General features: G+C 36.5%; 1 protein-coding gene across 11 annotated transcripts in view; it reads right to left on the bottom strand.

The window, feature by feature from the left end:
• The window catches only part of ADAM22 (ADAM metallopeptidase domain 22), a 237,415-nt gene that overhangs the window by 26,783 nt on the left and 189,787 nt on the right, over positions 1-20,845 (bottom strand). For 9 of the 11 annotated variants that reach the window (XM_049893638.1, XM_049893637.1, XM_049893639.1 and 6 more), the window contains exons 19-26: positions 19,142-19,192; positions 18,860-18,923; positions 16,930-17,035; positions 14,573-14,692; positions 12,077-12,245; positions 10,897-11,011; positions 7,671-7,761; positions 2,460-2,477 (exon numbers count right to left, since the gene is read on the bottom strand). In XM_049893638.1, coding sequence (XP_049749595.1) covers positions 2,460-2,477; positions 7,671-7,761; positions 10,897-11,011; positions 12,077-12,245; positions 14,573-14,692; positions 16,930-17,035; positions 18,860-18,923; positions 19,142-19,192 — 734 coding nt within the window. The remainder of the gene's footprint in view (positions 1-2,459; positions 2,478-7,670; positions 7,762-10,896; positions 11,012-12,076; positions 12,246-14,572; positions 14,693-16,929; positions 17,036-18,859; positions 18,924-19,141; positions 19,193-20,845) is intronic. The other 2 variants (XM_049893631.1, XM_049893635.1) reach the window with 1 other exon arrangement.

Below are 20,845 nucleotides of genomic sequence, written 5' to 3'. Positions count from 1 at the left end.
GTGATATTGTTCCGATGTGTGGTTCTGCCTCCACTGTGCCCAAGAATGGGGCTTCTGTTTTTCATTAAGTAGTTTCGTAAACAAAAAGAAAAAAAAGTGGGCTTGCTTCTCACTTTCTGTCAGACTTGCAATTATATATATATATCCCTTTCCTTCAATAAAAGGAAAACTTTGAGGACACATTCTCAGGAGAAAAAATTTATCAGACTATCAGGGTCATTCAGAGAATTACTTGCCCATCTTCCCCAATAAATTAAAAGTTATACCCAATTTGGCATTTCTGTACCACTACATCATTCATAAGCATGTAACATTTACATATTTAATATGGTTTTACATCTAGTGTCAAAGTAAAACTTTACGGTCTCTAACACTTCCGACAGCTCAACCAATGTTTGGGCTCCACTATTTTAGAACCACATCCACCTCTTTTTTTAGAACAGAGAAACACAAAATTTGCCAAAAATCACATATTAATAACTTCCCTTCACTCGCAGATTACAAAATTTTTTTTTTCTGATTTTAGAGTTGAGGAAAGTTTGTTATTTCTCAAGATCACATACTAGTAAGTAGATTTCTGATTCCTTGTTGAAGATATTTACGCATTCATAACTTCCTGATCTAAGGTCCATTCTTTGCTACTGCCTTCTCTTCTCTGTTCTAAGAACCACTGTGCAAATCAAAGATTTATGAGCTATGGCAAGGGGAAAAAGTCATGCTGAGATATACCAAAATCTATGAAGTATCTGCTGAAGATGTGACATCTCTCAAAATATGAACCAGATCCAAAAGGAGTAGCCAGACTGATGAGACCGATGAAATTATGAGTCAGTGATACCAGGAGGCATAGAAAGGAGATTCAGGCATGGAAAGGAGATTGTGAGTGTGAAAATTTTCTTCACTATACCTATGCACATACTGAGTTAGAATGAGATGTTGGTGCAGTTATACGTATCAATAATTTTTGTGTAATTTGGGCAATTGTCTTATTCTGGGTAGTTTCTATAGTGAGAATATGTATTAGAGTACTGTTTTAACTTTTACTACGTTACATATCTAAAACATTTTACTTTTCTATTTACACACTCATCAATATTAAGTTACATTATACCTTTATCTGCTATGGGAAATAGAGCTGAATCATCAATTTTTGACAATCTTATTTGCCTAATTTTATTTTCCACTGAAGAAAGCTACCACCCTTAGATTCTGATATGGCTAATCAACTTCTACCCAAAAGGCAGCCTACGTGGTACCTGCTCTTCCCTAGTGCTTTTGGACACAAGCATTTAAAACTCTAAAATTTTAAAAAATTTAACTGATTGTTGTCTCAACTTTACTTTTTCCATAAACAATGAAGTAGTTACTCCAGGGTAAGGGCAACAGTTTCTAATATCTATTCTAACTGACCAGGATCTAAACGCCCTGTGGGCACCATTAATTTACACAGACCCTATGCAGTACTGGGTTTATACATACTTAGGAGTTGGAATCGACTGGACAGCAATGGGTTTGGTTTATAGATACTTATAGATAAAGTCTTACCAGGATTTCAAGCTACAACGTGAAAGGACACAAAAGAGTAAAATTTAATTTTTTAATCTGTGAAAGAATGAAAATTGAGACTGGAGCCTGAAAAAGTGTCACCACGCTTATTATACCTTAATCTGCCACAGGCATTTAATGAAACAAAGGAAAACACTGAAGAAACAGCAGTCTGCATAAATATCTTGGACATGAATGCTTTGTCTCTCTTTTTATGCTGCTGGTTAAACATAGATCTTAAGGTTACGATGAACGGGATGCCTGACCTTTTCCAAGGGCTTTTTTATTCAAAAAAGTACACGAGATAATTAGAGATCCCAACTATGCAAATTTCTTTAACTCCCTGCACAATTGCCTATTTAATACAAAAACGTTTTCTCATGCAGAGATAAATAGGCTCATCAAGTACCAGGACATTCCCCTGAATAAACTTTATCACTTATATATCAAAGTTATTAATATAACAGCAAAAAAAAAAAAAATCTCTCGGAAAGTATGAGGTAACAAGAGTGTTGTTATAAATGTGAGGAAAAGTCGATAAACTAAGTAGAAGGTGCCGAAGATGTGACAACTTAATACAGAAGAAGTTTGCTTTAGCTGGAAAAAAAATCAATATCCATATATATTACTATAAGAACAACACAAATTAGAACCTCCACTAATTGTAATATTGTTGGATGAAAGAGCCATAAGTTTTTAAGATTAAATACTGACAGATCTACTTTAAATGAACACATTTCACACCACCAATGTTAAAATTATTATTTCAAGGTCATAAAAAACCAAGATTAGTATATGATCATTGTAGCATAAAAAGAAACTGAACTTGATTTCCAATTGCATGTATAGATTCCAAAGATGCTCATAGGATTTAAACCTTTGAGTTATGTGTTCAGATTGTTCTCATCACATACCTCTGTTCTCGATAGTTTCTTTTCATGGACAAGAAGAGAGAAAAAAACAAAAAAAAACACAGGAATTAGTTAGCTAGAAAGGATTTTAATCTAAGAAAGTACTAAACACGAATACATAGCTCTACCATTCACTGAAAGGTCTCTACTGGAGGATTCTGAGTTGCAGATTTAAAATGGGGAATATCTACACACAAAAATGTCACTCAATCATTAGCAGAAGTGATACTAAAGGTTTAGTGACCATATTATCAAATAACTATCCATTTTTAAAAGCATGAATAAGTTGCAATGACTAAAGAGTAAATGTTTTTTTAACATAAATTGTATTGTATTAAACATATAGTGATGTTCTAAAGTCAACCCTGTTTCAAATACAGGTTTTCAGACATTGATTTTAAATAATGAAATAAATGAAGCAAGCTAGTTATATAAATTGGGTTTTCATAGAAGTAAAATCATAATCCATTCCTTTTAGAATATATATTCCAAACTACAACTAACACTAAGAATTTCAAAGAGAAGAGCATAAACTGACACCAGAATATGCTATTTCATCATGTATGATAAGCAGGAGTTGTTAGTTCGTGGTTGTTACGGACTTCCTAAGCTATTGCTACTTATTCACTGAAGATTCACTCTGGGAATACTTTATTCAAAGTTTAGTCTCAGTTTTTTATTTGGTCATATACTTACACGAGTTCCAAAATAAAAAACTAGTAAAAAAATAAGCCAACTTTAATCAAAATCCGTCCTAGAAGGTTTGGTAGTAAGGTACCAGTGACTTTTTTTCACCCAAGTGTTAACTTTTTAACTATCATTAACAGGATTATTAAAATTTTGAAGCCATGTTAGAAAGGCCAAGTAACTCAGTATTTCTGGGTTCCTTCCTCTAAGACCAAGGATAAGGTTTCTACGTGGACTTCATCTGTAGCACATTCACTTGCCAATCCAGTCCATCCACATTGTCAGTATCATGTTTCATGATGGGCAAAGAGGGTAAAAGTGCCAATTAGTTGCTTATTAGCTTTCATTCCTGAAACCCTCAGATGTGGGAAAAAAAAAAAAAAAAGCCTAGAATCTTTCAATTCAACATATTTTACTTTTGATTCCTTCAGTCTAAAATTACCTAAGCCATCCACCAGTTTCACATGAACATTACTCATTTGCTATTCCTGCTATTCCCCATCCAAAGGCTTAGAGAATGGGGAAGTGGGTTAATTGGAAGGGCTAATAAGAAAACAGTTCTTAGGTCTTCAGTTAGTTTTTGGATTTCAGATGGAATATATAAAACTTCATATTCATGGCCTTTGATTTCTGTACTAAAATTTCTAGTCTATTTTTTAAACATATTCTGAATCATTTTAGTGATATTAAAACTTTCACCATTTGAGTTAAAATTATTTACAAAAAGGATACTGCAGTATGAACAAGATTTATCTTTTCCCTTAATGTGCAAAGCATATATATTCATAAATGTAAAAAAAAAGTAAAACCTCAAAAGAATTCTCATGAAAAATAATCAGACGAATAGACATATGCACACCCATGTTCACTGCAGCATTACTCACAATCGCAAGAAAGATGGAAATAACCTAAGTGCCCATTAACAGATGAATGGATAAACAAATTATGGTACATACACACAATGGAATACTATGCAACAATAAACAACAACAATGAATCTTGCAAACATCTCACAACATGGATGAATCTGGAGGGCATTACACTGAGTGAAACAAGTCATCACAAAAGGGCAAATATTATATGAGACCACTATTATAAAAATCCAAGAAAAGGTTTACATAAAGAAAAAAAAAACAATCTTTGATGGTTACGAGAGAGGGGAGGCCTGGGGAGAGGAAATCACTAACTAGATCATAAAAAAAAAAATAGACAAGTGTTAATTTTGGTGAACGGAAAGACAGCACACAATATAGAGGAAGGCAGCACAACTTGACCAAGGCAAAGTTATAGAAGCTTCCTAAACACATTCAAATACCTTCAGGGACCAAGTTACTGGGGCTGAGGACTGGGGACCATGGTTTTGGGTGACATCTAGGTCAGTTGGCATAACACAGTCCATAAAGAAAATGTTCTACATCCTACTTTGGTGAGTAGCTTCTGAGGTCTTAAAAGCTTGCGAGCTGCCATCTAGGACACATCTATTGGTCCTATCACGTTCGGTGCAAAGCAGAATGAAGGAAACCTAAGACACAAGGAAAATACTAGTGCAAAGGACTAATGAACCACACGAACCACTGCTCCACCAGCCTGTGCCCAGAAGTGGATGGTGCCCGACTACCACAACCAACTGCTCTGAGAGGGATCACCATAGAGGGCCCTGGACAGAGCGGGAAAAAAGTAGAACAAAAAATTCAAATTCACACAAAAAAGACCAAACTTACTGGTCTGACAGAGACTGGAGGAACCCCCAAGATTAAGGCCCCCGAACACCCTGCTAACTCAGAACTGAAGCCACTCCTGAAGTCCACCTTTCAGCCAAAGATTAGACAGGCCTATAAAACAAACAGTAATACACATGAGGAAGGTGCTTCTTAGTTCAGTGAAGTATATGAGACCAAATGAGCAACACTTGCTCAAAAACAAAGACGAGAAGGCAGGAAGGGACAGGAAAATTGGACAAATGGACACAGAGAACCCAAGGTGGAAAGGGAAAGGGGGAGAGTGCTGACACACTGTGGGGATTGCAAACAACAAAACAATTTGTGTATAAATTTCTGTATGAGAAACTAATTTGCGCTGTAAGCTTCCACCTAAAAGACAACAAAACTTTAAAACCAATAGTAAATAAAAAATGTAAAGAATGAAATAAATACTTCCAATTATTAAACACACACACAAAAAAAAAACCAAGCCAATGCCGTTGAGTCGACTCCAACTCATAGCAACCCTTTAGGACAGAGTAGAACTGCCCCGTAGGGTTTCCAAGGAGCATCTGGTGGATTCAACCTGCCAGCCTTTTGGTAGGCAGCCGTAGCTCTAACCACTACACCACCAGGGTTTCCTATTAAACACGTATAGCCACATACAAAAAAAAATCATATACAGGAAGAAGTACTCTTAAGCCTAATCATTAAAAGCAATGGGCAAGGATAATTCCCTAGGCAACAGAAATAGATATTTAGGTTTTATGTTTTCTGAAATGTGTTTCTAAGATTATAAAAATAAAATATCAACTTTCATCAAAAGGTGGCAGAAAATCACACATTGTAGAGCTAACAATTTTCCTTTCAGTTTTCATGTGGCCAAATGAAGCCACTGGGCTACTTCAAAATAGCAATTGTGACAGCATCACTACATGGGTTTAGTATCAAGGAAGTCGAGGAAATAGCTAATTTTCCTGAGGAATGAGGAAAGACCAAGGAATATATGGAAAATCCTTCCTTTCAGACATGTAAGTTCGTAATTCATATGTTATACTGAAATCAGACTGTGCAAAGATAAATATCCAGCATGCCTCACGACCAGCCCTAAAAGAACCAATAAGAATTGTGCACCTATGAGCTGATAAGGTGCTGGGTGCTCATTGAATCAGGACAAAATATTACTACTCTGCTGTGCTATGTTTCAAGATACAATACTATGCTAATTATGTTATGCTAAGCTTTACTAGGAAACCCTGGTGGCCTAGTGGCTAAGCGCTACAGCTGCTAACCAAAGGGTCGGCAGTTCAAATCTGCCAGGCGCTCCTTGGAAACTCTATGGGACAGTTCTACTCCGTCCTATAGTATCGCTATGAGTCAGAATCGACTCGACGGCACTAGGTTTGGTTTTTTTTGTTGTTGTTGTTTAAGCTTTACTATACTGTTTGTGTTATTTCATATATATTCTTTCACAAATGTCTTTCTGTATTTTAATGGCTTGTAGCATACAAAGTTTATCCTGGCAGTAAACTAACTGCTCTTCCTTTCAGTCAAAGGGAACCCTTCCAGGATTTGACCTTACAACAAGCAATTGTCCACACAGTTTTAAAGGTGCTTTGTCTGATTCAATTGGTTTAAGACCACATCAGGCAATAAACAGCAAACACATACATAGCATTTTCTGTGGGCCAGGAACTATTCTGAGTGTTAATTCATAGAACAAAGATGATTTTTTGAAAGTCTTGAGGTAATTTTATTTAAGTCTAAAATATACGAATTCCTAAATCTTTTAGTAACCTAAGTGTAACCAATGAGGAAAAAAGGCTATACAATCAGGCAACACCCAGATGCCTTACAAGTGGAGAAAAACCCTGGACCTGGGGACCTAGATGGAACATCATCATCACAGAGCAGCAGAACTGTGAGATTAAACTACTGAAGACAACTTAGGGTTTACCATATGTATGCTTTAATGTATTAAATTGAAATTAGTTATCTGAACACTAAGGAAATTTTTATATCGTAAGACTGAGGTACATGAAAAGGAAACTGAACACATCCAATGTATAAATGAGTTTAAAATGTTTGAAGGTGTTTACTTAGCAAATTTTTAAAGGGATCAAATATTATTCAAAGTTCCCCCAAAATGATTAACTTTTCTAAAATTTACAAATAGAACCCAAAAATATTGCAAGGTGAATTTTGGAGCTAAGGAAGCTTTGGGATTGTAGATTTTGCTATTTTAAGTTGAATTTTAACAAACAAATTAAACCTCTGAACAGTGTTTTCTCTACCCAAAAACATCCACATAATTAACAAATAATAGAGCTTCCTTGATATTGGTTGTGAAATGAAAAGATTTTGCCCTTGGCATGCCGCACTGCCATGGTAAGCGCTTAGTAACAAAATCTGCTGCTGTTTTCTTGCTGATATTATTGTTATCACTGTGTTGTTATTAAACACTGAGCTCTCTAAATGACTGTCTTGCCTAGATCTCTGGAAATAGGTATCAGTCAAGAGATGCTGAGTCACTCAAGTGAAAACCAAAGCAGCCTTTGTAAAACGCAAGATTTAGACTAATTTTAATTCACTTTAATGATTTTAAAACAATATTCAGTACTTTTAGAATAGAAGATAGTTGTCTCAAAATTGAAAAAAATGATAAATTATTATTACTTCTAATCATGCAAAGAATAATCTTTGAGTATTGAGCCAGGATGATTTTCTTAGTAAATACATTCATGCAATGATATAAAACTTTCTAAATGTTTTAATTCAATCAAGACGTGTTAGTGTTTTGACAGTAATATAGAGACATTTCACTTACTTATAACCCCATGCAGTTATTCCTAATATGAGGGCCAGCACTAAAATGGTGCCAGCTATTATGCCTATTATGATATTGGTACCAGCAACACCTGGGGGAAGAAAAGAAACAATGAGGGTCGGTGTATATAATTGAAATTTTGATATAAAAGTCTTTCAGGAACTTTATTCCCCAGATTTGAAATTACCACACTAATATTATTAAAAGAAAAAGCAGAAATTAAAAAAAAAAATCAACCATAACTCAGCATTCCGTGTCAATTTTTTAAAAACTTCTTTGTGTATGTTCCTTTTTAAGTTCTTGTCCAAGTGCATTTTTACACCATTGTATTTTCCATATATCTTCTGATTAGGTCACTGAACTGAAAGAAGGAAGAATAAAGAAAAGGAAAAAAAAAAATGTGGCCCTGTATTACTATATTTGCATACCACCCTCTCGGGCAGAAATTTTAGAAATCCATGTTCCTTTTGACCCTCTCCCCTTTCTCAGAAATTCTAGAAATATTATTTTTTGTATCACTCCGGTTTGACAACTAATGCATGATCTTGTATTGTTCTTAGTTTTGTGTGTGTGAGAGAGACAGAAATAAACAGAGAGATCGATTATGGCTCTCAAAGTAAACAAAAGCTTCTTGAAGGAGCCCTGGTAGTGCAGTGGTTAAAGTGCTTGGTTGCTAAGCAAAAGGTCAGAGGTTTGAACCCACCAGCTGCTACACAGGAGAAAATGTGGCAGTCTGCTTCCATAAAGATTTACAGCCTTAGAAATCCCATAGGGTAGGTCTACTCAGTCCTACAGGGTCGCTATGAGTCTGGACTACTGACTCGGTGGCAGTGAATTTTTTGGCTTAAGGGAGAAAACATGCCTACAGATTTATACCATCAGCACTCAGGTGGTGTATATGATAAAAGCCCTGAGTTTGTAGTTTCCAGTCCTGGCAACAATGCTATGGCATCCTTGTTGCTGTTGTTAGGTGCCAAAGAGTCAGTTCCAACTCATAGCAACCCTACATGCAAGAGAACGAAACACTGCCCAGTCCTGCGCCATCCTCATGATTGTTGTTATGCTTGATCCCGTTGTTACAGCCACTTTGTCAATCCATCTTGTTGAGGGTCTTCCTCTTTTTCGCTGACCCTCCAATTTACCAAGCATGTTGTCCTTCTCCAGGAACTGGTCCTTCCTGATAACATGTCCAAAGTATGTGAGATGAAGCATCGTCATCCTCACTTCTAAGGAGGACTCTGTACTTCTTCCAAGACAGATTTGTTCATTCTTTCGGCAGTCCATGGTATACTCAATATTCTTCGCCAACACCACAGACAATGTCTCACTGCTATTTATAAGGTTTTCACTGGCTAATTTTTCTCAGAAGTAGACTGCCATGGCTTCTTCCTAGGTTGTCTTAGTCTGGAAGCTCAGCTGAAACCTGTCTTCCAGGGGTGACCCTGCTGATACCTGAATACCAGTGGCATATATAGCTTCAGGCATCACAGCAACACGTAAGCCCCCAGAGTACAACAAACCAACAGACACATATGGCATCCTAGAGAAGAAAAAAACCAAAGACATAGATACAGTCTGGGGAGCTGGAGTCTGGTGCTGGTGTGGCATGAAAGAGAAGCTGCACCAAACCAGCAGGGAGCCAGGATAAGCAGAATTCAGGGCAGGGCTGAGGCTCGGACTCGCTAGTAGTAAATTTGTGACAGCATCTGTTGTCAGGCAGGGTGAGACATAATCCCTAAGGGAGTCATGGCAGTAAGAGTGGCCTCAGCAGGCAAAGGCTTGGTCAACAAGGTCAAAGTGAGGGCCCAAGGGCAGAAAAGAAGATCTGAGGCCTGACTCTGATACCAAGAAATCTGTTTTGCTGGTAACAATTTGTACCACATGTCTAATTGCAGTGCTTTCACCTAGAGCATCACAAATCTCTCTTTGTCTGCTACACACCTGAGGCATCCTTCTAGACATCAAAGATCAGCAATCCTGGGCGACTGTAGTCAATTCTGATTCCCCATGAGTGAAGCAGCAGCCCCTCTGCCTGGGAGTCCCCAGTAGTCATGCCGGATGGCAGAGCTAGGGCATATGAGCAGACTGGCTGACTCCAGCCTGCCCAGGCCCTCCAAGGGATGGATGGATGCAGGTGCCACTGGATCCCCTGTGTCACTTACTCCCATGCCTACCACATCGGTTCTCCCTTTTCTTCCAGGGTGTTAACAGGGATCAATAAACTTGGACAACAGTCTTCATTATTTCCAAGTAGCAGTATAACTACTGACAAAGCACTTAAATCCATGGATCTAAATGTCTGCATTAAATGTTGGAGCCAGCTCCACACAACCACTAAGAATGGGGACTCCAAAATCTTAATCATTTTGTGACTTTCTCTATTAAAGTCATATTGGCTGCGATTTTTAGTCATTCCAGATGATTAGAATGCATATACTCTTCTCATCCTTTAGAGATGAATGGTCTTCAGGATCTGAGCATTATTTAATGTAAAAGGTTACTCAATAATGAAATGATAAAATAGTTTAAAAGGGTACATTTACTTCCAAGACATGAATTCTTTCAACTCTCTGCATTTAATTTCTACCTTTCCATTTGGACTGCCCTAACTTTTAGTACTGCATTTGTTATTTCTTATTCATGTCCTTAAACACATTCCAGGCACCTCAGCCAAGGTTACTACTTCTACAATTACCTGGAGCTTGAGCTAAAGAACTAGGGTTGGATATGGATGATAAAAAATATTGAAATAAACAAAATATTTAAAATTGAGTTCAACTGTTTGTGTTCTTATTTATTCAGTCCCCAAAATATAAAATTCTTCCTTTATTTTCAGGTAGTTAAGAATTATAACTACTTTGTGCATTTAAAAGAAATTTAAGTTTCTTTCAAATGCACAAAGTGGTTATAATTTCCACTAGGGTAGAAAAGTTTCTGACATTCTCAAACAAGTACAATACTTGAAAAATCTCAATCTGAGGTAGATAAGGCCAAATCAGAAGAATAACATATACTGAATGTTACGTATCATTTACAAGTTAACGGAAATGGTAAGTTTCACAAGGTTTAACCCAGTTGTACATTACAATTCATAATGTGAATTTAATTTACATTTCCTTAAGTTATCACAAAAATAATTCAAATGAAAATATGTAACAGACATTTCAGACAGTTTTTTCTTCCTCATGTACGACAACTATGTAATGATACCAAATTAAGTACCTACCATTGCCAGAGAGAGTTATACCAGTCTTTGCATCAACATTGTGCGGGAAGTAAGTGTTGCAGTCTGCACCAATCCAGTGCCTGTTACACACACACTTCAGCTCGTTACTGCATACCTGAAATCCAAATCCACCTAGAGTAAACATCAACTCTCTAGTACAGAGGCACAAAAATAAACATTGATTTCTAATTATTATATACTTAAAATCTGATGATACTGAGGAAATTACTGGTACTTTTTTTCTAAAACTAATTCTTCTGTTTCTTACTCAACTATCTAAAGAGATATTTTCTTTTTAACGGGGGAATGAATCTTGGAGCCCTGGTGGCACAGTGGTTAAGAACTCAGCCACTAACCAAAAGGTCGGCAGTTTGAATCCTTGGAAACCCTGTGGGGCAGTTCTACTCTGTCCTAAAGGGTCGCTATGAGTTGGAATCTAAAGAGATATTTTCTAGAGACCGAAAGGGATTTCTGGATGACCCAAAGATTTTTAAAAGAGAAGCTAATGTTTATGTATAAAAATATCAATGACATTAGTATTGTTTTGGCTTTCATTAAGTTACATTTTGTTAAGAGAGAGATGAAAAAACTAAGCAGAAGTGTAATTCTCGGTCAGTTATCCAATACAAAGGTTGCTTTCTTCCACAGGAGGAAAATCTTTCTTCCACAATGTTATTAAACTTTTAGGAAGCTGAATGAGATCAAGAGAAATCTAATAAAGAAGAGGGAAGCCTCATGCATTGTAGTGGTCTGAAAGAAAACTTTTTAAAGCTATAATCTTGGCAACTCAACCCAAGCCACAAAGAGTAGCTACTTCGAAGTCACAGGAACGGTGAGCTTCCACTAATACAGCAATTTGGGAAAAAATTCATATAGGAATGACACCAAATTTTTTTAAATTAGAAGGAAAAGAATCTCTCTTAATTTAACCATCCCGAAAACAATCTACGCCTAGATTTTATAATTCAAAACATGTTTCAACAGAGTGGGAAGTAAGAAAGAGTTATGTTATGTTCAAAATCAAAGAAGCTCTTCCTGAGGTAGGTTTTCACTACATGGTTTCTGTCTTTTGTCTGATCTAATTTACCATAAATAGGAAAATAAGCAGTTTAAGGTCATACGTATTTCTGTAATATAAAAGAAATGCATACTGCCCCATGACCAGGTACTGAATACTTACTCCATTTCCTGAGCAAATAGTGCCTTCTTTACTGCTTAAGCAAGTACTAAAGTTGAAGGAAGCCACAGGAAGACACCTGTGTTCTAAGCACATCATTTTAGGACCACAAGGTGTACCATCTTCCACATAGCCAAGATCTACATCTTCTTCAAGCTTAACATGCCCACCACTACAAATAAATTGAAAGCAAAAAGAAAATGGAATTCCATTAATCCATATTCATCTGGAGAGTATGTTTAAAAAACTAAAAAGTGGGCAACAGCACCTCCTTCATTTTCTATTCATCTAATAAAAACTAGGAGCATAAACTACTTCTATTGATTCTTTTCTTATTTATATATGTATCTTTAAATAATGAGCTTCTGTTACCATTTCTTGATTTTTTTTTTTTTTTTTTTTCCATTTTAGGCATGATCAATTGACTCCCTTTTATGGAATCTGAGAAGTTATCTCTGTCTCCCCCCTCCCATTCCACACACTCAATCTTCCTTTCCCCTTATCTTCCCATAATTTTAGTTTAATCAATAACTAAATGTTACTCAGTTGAGTGACACATGTCATGATTAAATTTTCTTTTCCTGTACAAATTCTTTGTTTTCCCTCAGATTAACAATCTATTTATTGTTTCTTTGGTTATCTTTCTACAAAATTATTACTGATTCAAAACTAATCCACACTTTCTGCCAGCTGTCAAAATCACCACTTCAGATTGCCTGAACATCAGTTCATCATCCTGGAGAAATTTCTCCTGGAATCTACTGACCTGCTCCAACAGAGACTGGTCGTCCCATGTGCCCAGAGTGGAGCTGTTAACCTTGGATTTCCCCTCACCATTAACAATTTGAGGACTGTCCTGTCTCTTCTGTGGTGAGTGCCTTCAATCCTATACTCCCTACCTTTCTCTTTCTTGGTTTACACCTTCATTTTGATGGAGCACATCTTTCAGTAGCTCCCTGAAAAAGGGTGTACGGAGGCAAATTTGGGAGAAACTTACGTATGTAAGAATGTCTTTATTTTCTACCCTCGCATTTGACTGATAATTTATCTGAGTACAGAATTCCAATTTGGAAATCATTTTCTCCACTGTCTTCTGGCTCCCAAGGCTGCTTTTGGTAGCTCCTAACCCATTCTAATTTCTGATCCTTCATTTTTTTCCTTCTTTCTGGAAGCTTTGGATTCTTTTCTCGGTCCTAAGAATCCGAAATTTCATAATTATATGTTTATAGATCGCTTTAATTTCATCCATTGTGCCTGACACTTTTCTCTATATCCTTTTCTCTATATTCCATCTCTGTCTTTTTGCTCTACTTTCTGGGAGGTAATTTTAGCTACTGAGTTTTATTTCTGCCATCATATTTTTAATTTCCAGCAGCACATTTTTCTTCTTGAATGTACCCTGTTTTTAATTATAGCACCCTATTCTTTTTTCATGATAGAAATAAGCCTCTTGTAAATATTTTTTTTCTTTTTTCTGGTTGTTTTTGTCTTTTTTTTTTTTCATGTTAGAGATTTTCCTCACATGTCTGATTATGTTTTATACTGTGCTTGTATTTGGTTTGGGAGACCAGAAAGATGATTGGAAATCCTAGGGCTTTCTGACTATGAATGTCAATGAGGCTAGACCACTTGCATACAACTTGTGATATCAATATTGCCTGCTGTCCTTCTGTTTGGAAATCTTGTGTTGTACCCTCTGCAGTTTATAAAGCTTTTTCCATGGGAGGGTAGGTAATCCCCAGTTTAATAGAGTCAAGACAGTAATGTGCGGATCTAATTACTTCTTTAACAAATTTTTCGCTATCTTCTTTATTTTAGTACCCGCTATAGGGTCTCTATGAGTCGGAATCGACTCATGGCACTAGGTTTGGTTTTTTGGGTTTTTACCCCCAATTCCTTTACTCCCTCTTACAAAGTAGATGCTGCTGCTAGTTTCTGAGCCTTTTGGGAACTGACATCATATATTGGGCTGGTTCTCAGTATTCCCCATTACTGGCTTAAGGTTCAGCTTTTTTGTATTTGCTATGTAACGATCTGCAACTCCTACGTTTGCTTTCTAAATTTCAAAATACTGTTGCTGTCATCTCCTCTCTCTCTCTGTCTCCCTATAGATGTATGCATTCTAACAAAGAGCCATTTCGTGTTATTTTAGTGGGGCTTCAGAAGGGAACAAAAGCAGATGTATATATTTAATCTACTGCTTTTACCGAAAAATCCCCATTCTTCTTAATAAGAATGAAATCAAACTACAGCCAGCAAGATTTTACTAATCAACTAAACATAAATATACAAATATAACTCTAGCAACCACATAATATTTTGCTTTCAACTAATTCTTCTCTTCATCTCTTTTCTGTCTGGATTTACTCAGTTACCTCTATGAACTGGATTCTATTTACGCTTACTAATATGCACATGAGCTGAAAACAGAAGTGGTTTTAAACTGTGTTCCTAGGAAGTGAGCTAACAAATGTCCTCACAGAATGGTTAGGTAATTACCTGCAGTTTAATGTTCTTCCCTGCTGCACAACTAAAGTAGATGTGATTTCACCATCGAGTTCTCCAAGCCTTGGGATAGTACCAATATTGGTACATAAAAGGTAACCACAGAGCACATCCCTGTGTTAAAAGAGTGCCAATTATATATCCACGAAGACATAACAAATCATTTGCAGTTAAAACAATAATCTTACCTCAATTCTGCATTCATTTTTTCATCGACTCTTTATTCATATGTCAAGCAAAGTAAGCCCAAATTAGTCTGCCTCTTACTTTAAAAAGTGTTTTCCCTGAAACTCTTATGGCACATCAAAATCCCAATTGTTTTCTGTATTTTCCTTTACTCTTCATTAGTTCAAATGTTTATCTAAAGAAAACTGTCCATCAAATAGATTTCTTTTATATCAGAATCTCTTTTCTTACAAGACATTACTGTATATGCTAATTTTTTAGTATTTGATAAGTGAATGAAAGACTTTTGCATGGACATCCTTTTGGAATTTAGATATTCTCTCGATCTGTTATCCCAGAATTAAAGAAGAGACTGTATGCTATATATATTTTATATATTCCCAACCACGAGGGCTCACCATCCCTTTGTCAATATATTTCACTATTTCCTCCACTATCACATATAATTCTAATTTAACTTGTAAAATATCTTTACTGGTGTTAAACACTATCTTACACATTCTTTATGTCCAACACATTTTAATCATTAACAGAGAAAATGGTAATCATCTTAATAAATTTCTTGGCAAGACTGGTAGACCAGCAGGACTATATATGGATCTATCAGACTTTATTAGATGGGAAAAGAGGAAAATTAGGATCTGTTTATATCATCAATATAGAAAAATATGTATTAATTCACCTTTAAAAAGATATCATTTTACTACATCTGTCATAAACAAAAATGCTTCAGCATTTTTTGAGTGTCATTTATGTACATGGACCTTACTTAGTATTTTATGGTGTATAAAGAAAATCAGACATGATCTTTACCCTCAGGGAAATTATACACTAGATGAAAAGATAAATCACATATATACCATAACTATAAAACAGAGTTGAGACAAGGGCCACGAGAATAGTACAAAGGGCTGTGAGAGTTAAGAGGAGAAGAGAGAGATAATTTATTTCTACAATAAATCAGGAAAGGATTTATAGAGAAAGTATTGTCCAAGCTGGGTTTTAAAAAAACGGATAAATTTTTGAGTGGGGATGGTATGAGGATAAAGGAGCCTGCAGGGAAATCACAGCACAAATATAGACACAGGGTAGGACCGTATAATGCACATGTTAGGAACAATAGGTCTTCTAGAATTTGGAATAGAGAAACAAACACCAAAAAACGTAGGTTCAGGGCAAACTGTAGAGGAGGTTCAGTGCCAAGCTAAGGTTCCATCTTATTTGTTAAACAGAGCAGTAAGACATGCAGCAAAGTAGTTAAAGAGAGAGTGCGGTCAGGTTGTCCGCATTCCAATTCTGCTTCTACTACTTGTTAGCCACGTGATTTGGGGCACGTTAATTAGCTGTGCCTGAGCTTCCTTCTCCATAAATTGGTAAGAACAGCCATAAAGATTAAATGGCATAGTTTATGTAAAGTCTGATACAATGCTTAGCACATAGGGTGCACTCAATTAATGCTGGGTACTATTCAGACTATAAATCAAATATGTGGAGCTGGTCAAATTTTGAACAAAAAAATGACATAGTCATAGAGAGTAGGAAGATCATTCTGATGGCAGCGTGCTAGAGAATGATGGTATAGAGATCCATCCAGAGACTTTTGTTAATAGTTCACAAGTTAATATGGGTCTCAGTCGGGGTAACGACAACTGGAATGGAAGTGAAGGGATGAATTAAAGACGAACGGGAGTGGGGGACAAAAGGGAAGAGTGGACACGATTTGGCCACTGGACAATGTGCAAGAGGGAAGATGCAGTCACAGATCACTCTGAGGCTTCTAGGCAGATGCACAGTGAGATACTGAGATCTTCGGCAAAAACAGGGATGGCTTAGGAAAGTCAGGGCAGTTAATTCAACAACATACTGCATCCATATCCTGATGGCTTTAATTTTTATTGCTTTTGACCTGCTGGTAGGTATCTGTTAGGTGAGAAAGTCCTGAGGCAGCTGCATGCATGACCTGGGCATTGGGAGAGAGGTCAGGGTATATGTCAAGATTTGGTAGCCTTCTGCATAGGTAATGCTGGTTAACACTGTGAAGAGATGAGGTAAGGAGGCAAGAGCATACTTTGAGGGATGTGAAAAACTGCAACGTCCCAGTTACTCAAAAAATGATGCTTGAAATTGACTGAGTGATGAACTCTGGACTGACTACTCCACCTCACCGTTTGTTGCATTGTATCCAGGTGTCTTTGTCTTTGCCACAGTTACCCTTCTCGGTTCCTTCAATATTCAGTTTCTCATAGCAGTATTTGTCTGACGCTGTCACTTCTGAAGCAGAATAAAGTGTTCTATCAGTGAGGGAGGTAAAATGTGAGCTGCTAAAATTTTTTATAATAAGGAAAACTGCAGCTTAAGGACTTTTCTTGACTATGTTATCAATTCCAACTATCGTACTTATAGTTCACAAGAGTTTTCTTATATCATAGACATTCACGAAGCTGGTTCATTTTTCATGACTGCTTGTTTGAAACGTGGGAAACAAATGTATTTAGATCTCTGGTAGGATCCGTGGAAACCCTGGTGGCGTAGTGGTTAAGTGCTACGGCTGCTAACCAAAGGGTCTGCAGTTCAAATCCGCCGGGCGCTCCTTGGAAACTCTATGGGGCAGTTCTACTCTGTCCTATAGGGTCGCTATGAGTCGGAATTGACTCGACGGCACTGGGTTTTGGTTTTTGGGTTTTGGTAGGATTCAGACTACGGGGTGCAAAAACAGTACTCCTTAGCCTTTGGCCAACAATCAGGGTAAGATGCCACTAAATGGTTCCTGGAATAAATGCTCCATGCTTTCATCTCAGTGACAGACAAAAAAGCATGACTTTCTCACTCAACAACTTTTATTAGTCATAAAAACAATTTTATTAAAATAGTTATGCACTATAACTAAGGATTAGGGAAATGGCGGTACAATTTCTACTTTGCTCACTATTTCTTAACAACTATAAAAACAACTTAATTTTATTCTTCTTCTAGAAAAGCTTGAATTCTGGCTGAATCTCAGACTCAAATAGCATTTTATGGCATATAGCATCTCTGTCAGGTTTTTATTTTTTCTGAAGCTAGGGTTGGTTGGCTGAGTTATCTGAGAGTTAGATCAAAAGTGCTTTTCCAAATTAAACAGGGGAAGACTGTAGGTGTACATTAAAAATATGTGTGTGGGTGTGGGTAGCTTTTCTTACTTCTTGCTATCAGGTACTGTTTTTTCCTCAAGTAGAAGAAACAAAAAATGTATTTCTTTGTTCAGAGTACAAACCTGCAGGACTAAATTTTTCCCCAATCATGTTTCTCTCTGATTGCTCAGAAGAAAGCATATACTTTCCCTCCCAAAAGGATTATAGCCAATATTTATGATAATTAAGGATTTTCTTAGAACTCATTACTTACATAACCTGCTTTCTAATACAAATTGTCTTTTGAAAGAGTGTAGAACAGAAACTGTTTTCAGAACAGCAAATAATACTTGTGGAAAAAATATACTATAAAACATTTAAATATAAATCTAGAGATATGACTTTACTATAAATATTATATATTTCCTCTGAAAATATGACAAACTTTGAAGAGAATAACATTAAAATTTCTTTTCAGCAGTGCTACCTCAACAGAAGGTTACCTCCAAGTAGGAAAGCTGGCTAATATAAGAAAGATAATTGAAGAGGAAAAAGAAACTCTAGTTAAGTGGCTACGGTTCTCAGTCAAGGATGCCCAAGCCAGGGCACATGTCCATCCCATATGGTTATACAGGTTTAGCTTAAGGGCTCTCAGCTGAGGGAACTGCAAGTAGAGCTAAAATTCAGGCTTGCTCTTCTCTCCAAGCTGTGCACCCTGGCATGGGCTTCACCTGCCTGGCAGCAAAGGCACCTTCCATTTCATCCAAAGGCACTGTCAACTAGCCAAGATGTGTGGGGTTGTGTTCTCCCAAAGAAGGTATCTTTCTCCAATTTCCACAAAAGTGCCCCTGCTAAGACCTGCAGTGGCTTTGAGGATCTTTCAGTCATAAAAAGTGGTCAAAAATTTACTTTAAGTCCACAAGTCCTTGCGAAGTCTGCCTGAATATCATATTTTAAAAATGATCAAGTTACACTATTTACTTACTTTGCCCCCAGATGTATTTGCATTGTCTATCCCTGGTTTTACATCTTCCTCCAAAACAAATTCCCTAAAATGGAAAGGCATACCCATTAGCAATGCAATGCCTGCTTATGTCAGATAAATGAAGAAATTATGATTGGAAAAAACAGTCAATGTGTACTGGAGAGGAATTTTATCTTCAGAATTATAAAACATTTAAATTGACTTTTCCATTTTGTTAAGATCTCAGTAAGTCTTTCATGCTGTTGTACACAAAAAATGTTAAGTAAAAATGAAGTGACTTACCTCAACACCATCACATGGGTATCCATCCATTTTATGAATGTTAGGGGCACACTAGGAAAAGAGAACAGAACTATGAACCAAATGTGGAGGAGAATATCAGGCTAAGCTAATCCATTTGATGTTTTCATTTTAGAAATAAAGTCGGATAATATATTAGTCTCTTAAGCTATCTGATAAGAAAAACAAAGAAGGTCAAGAGACAGCAAGAAGAAATATAATTGGTGCACTTTCTCCTAAAAATATGAATCTACCAGAGGCACAAACCATTGATTACAAAGAAGCAAAGAAAAAGAACCAACTGCAATGGATTAAGCCAATGCTAATATGAAGAGACTCTTGCTTCACACAGACACACTGTTATTCAGAGCAAGAAAAACACGGGGACAAAACAAAAGCAAGAAGGGTGCCAGGGTAGATGGAGCAGTTAAGTAGTTTCTTCTCTTTGGCCATAAGAAGCACACAAGGCTTTTACTTAAATGACTCTGAGTAGGAGTCTATTTAGAGAATGTTAGAAAAGGACATGCTTTGTAACTTCCCTCTTATTTCCTCGTAGCAACTGTAGAAAATTACAAGACATTTTTTTTTAATTGTACTCTAAGTGAAAGTTTACAGCTGAAGTTAGTTTCCTGCCCCCACTACTCTGTCCCTCAGAGTGTTTGGTTGTGTTCAGGAAACTTCTTAGCTGTCAGTTTAGTCCACTTGTGCTGACTTCCCCTGTATTGTGTATTGTCCTTCCCTTCACCTATGATAATTCTTGTCTACTAACTAGTTACTGAATACTCCTCTCCCTCTCTCCCCACTTTCATAACCATCAAAGAATGTTTTCTTTTGCATTTAAACCTTTTTTTGAGTTCTTACGATAGTGGTCTCAATACAGTATTTGTCCTTTTGCAACTGACTAATTTCACTCGGCATAATGCCTTCCAGATTCATCCATGTTATGAGATGTCTTGCTGATTCATTGTTCCTCTTTATCACTGCACAGTATTCCATTGTGTGAATTTACCATAATTTGTTTATCCATTGGTCTATGGATGGGCACCTAGGTTGTTTACATCTTTTTGCTATTGTGAACAGTGTGTCAATGAACACGGATATGCATATATCTATTCGCGTGAGGGCTCTTATTTCTCTAGGATATATTCCAAAGAGTGGGACTGTTGCATCATATCGTACTTCTATTTCTAGCTTTAAAGGAAGCATCAACTTGATTTCCAAAGTGGTTGTGCCATTTTACATTCCCACCAGTACTGTGTAAGTGCTCCAGTCTCTCCACAACCTCTCCAACATTTATTATTTTGTATTTTTTGGATTAATGCTAGCCTAAATTGCAAGACATTTTTGTGAGGATATAAACAGACAGTGCTTTATAATTTATCATAAATTTTTTTTCTATCATAATAATAATACATACTCATTTGAGAAAAGGTGGGAAATGTAAAAATGTAGAAAAGACAAAAGTCATTCACATTCCTATCCTCCAAATCAATTACTTTCATATTTTGGTATATTTTCTACTTTTTTCTATAAAATTTGAAATTTTTAAACAAATCATGTATACTATTTTATATTTTGCTTCTTCTTTTTACGTTCATCCCATGAACTTCTTGATGTCATAAACTTTTTTTTACATGTTATTTCTAATAGCTGTAACACACTGTACTGAACAAACCACATAACCCACACATTAAAACATTCACTTAA

This window comes from Elephas maximus, chromosome 8 (genome assembly GCF_024166365.1).
Source record: "Elephas maximus indicus isolate mEleMax1 chromosome 8, mEleMax1 primary haplotype, whole genome shotgun sequence".
Classification (NCBI taxonomy): Eukaryota; Metazoa; Chordata; class Mammalia; order Proboscidea; family Elephantidae; genus Elephas; species Elephas maximus.
This window is presented reverse-complemented; position numbering and strand designations above follow the sequence as displayed.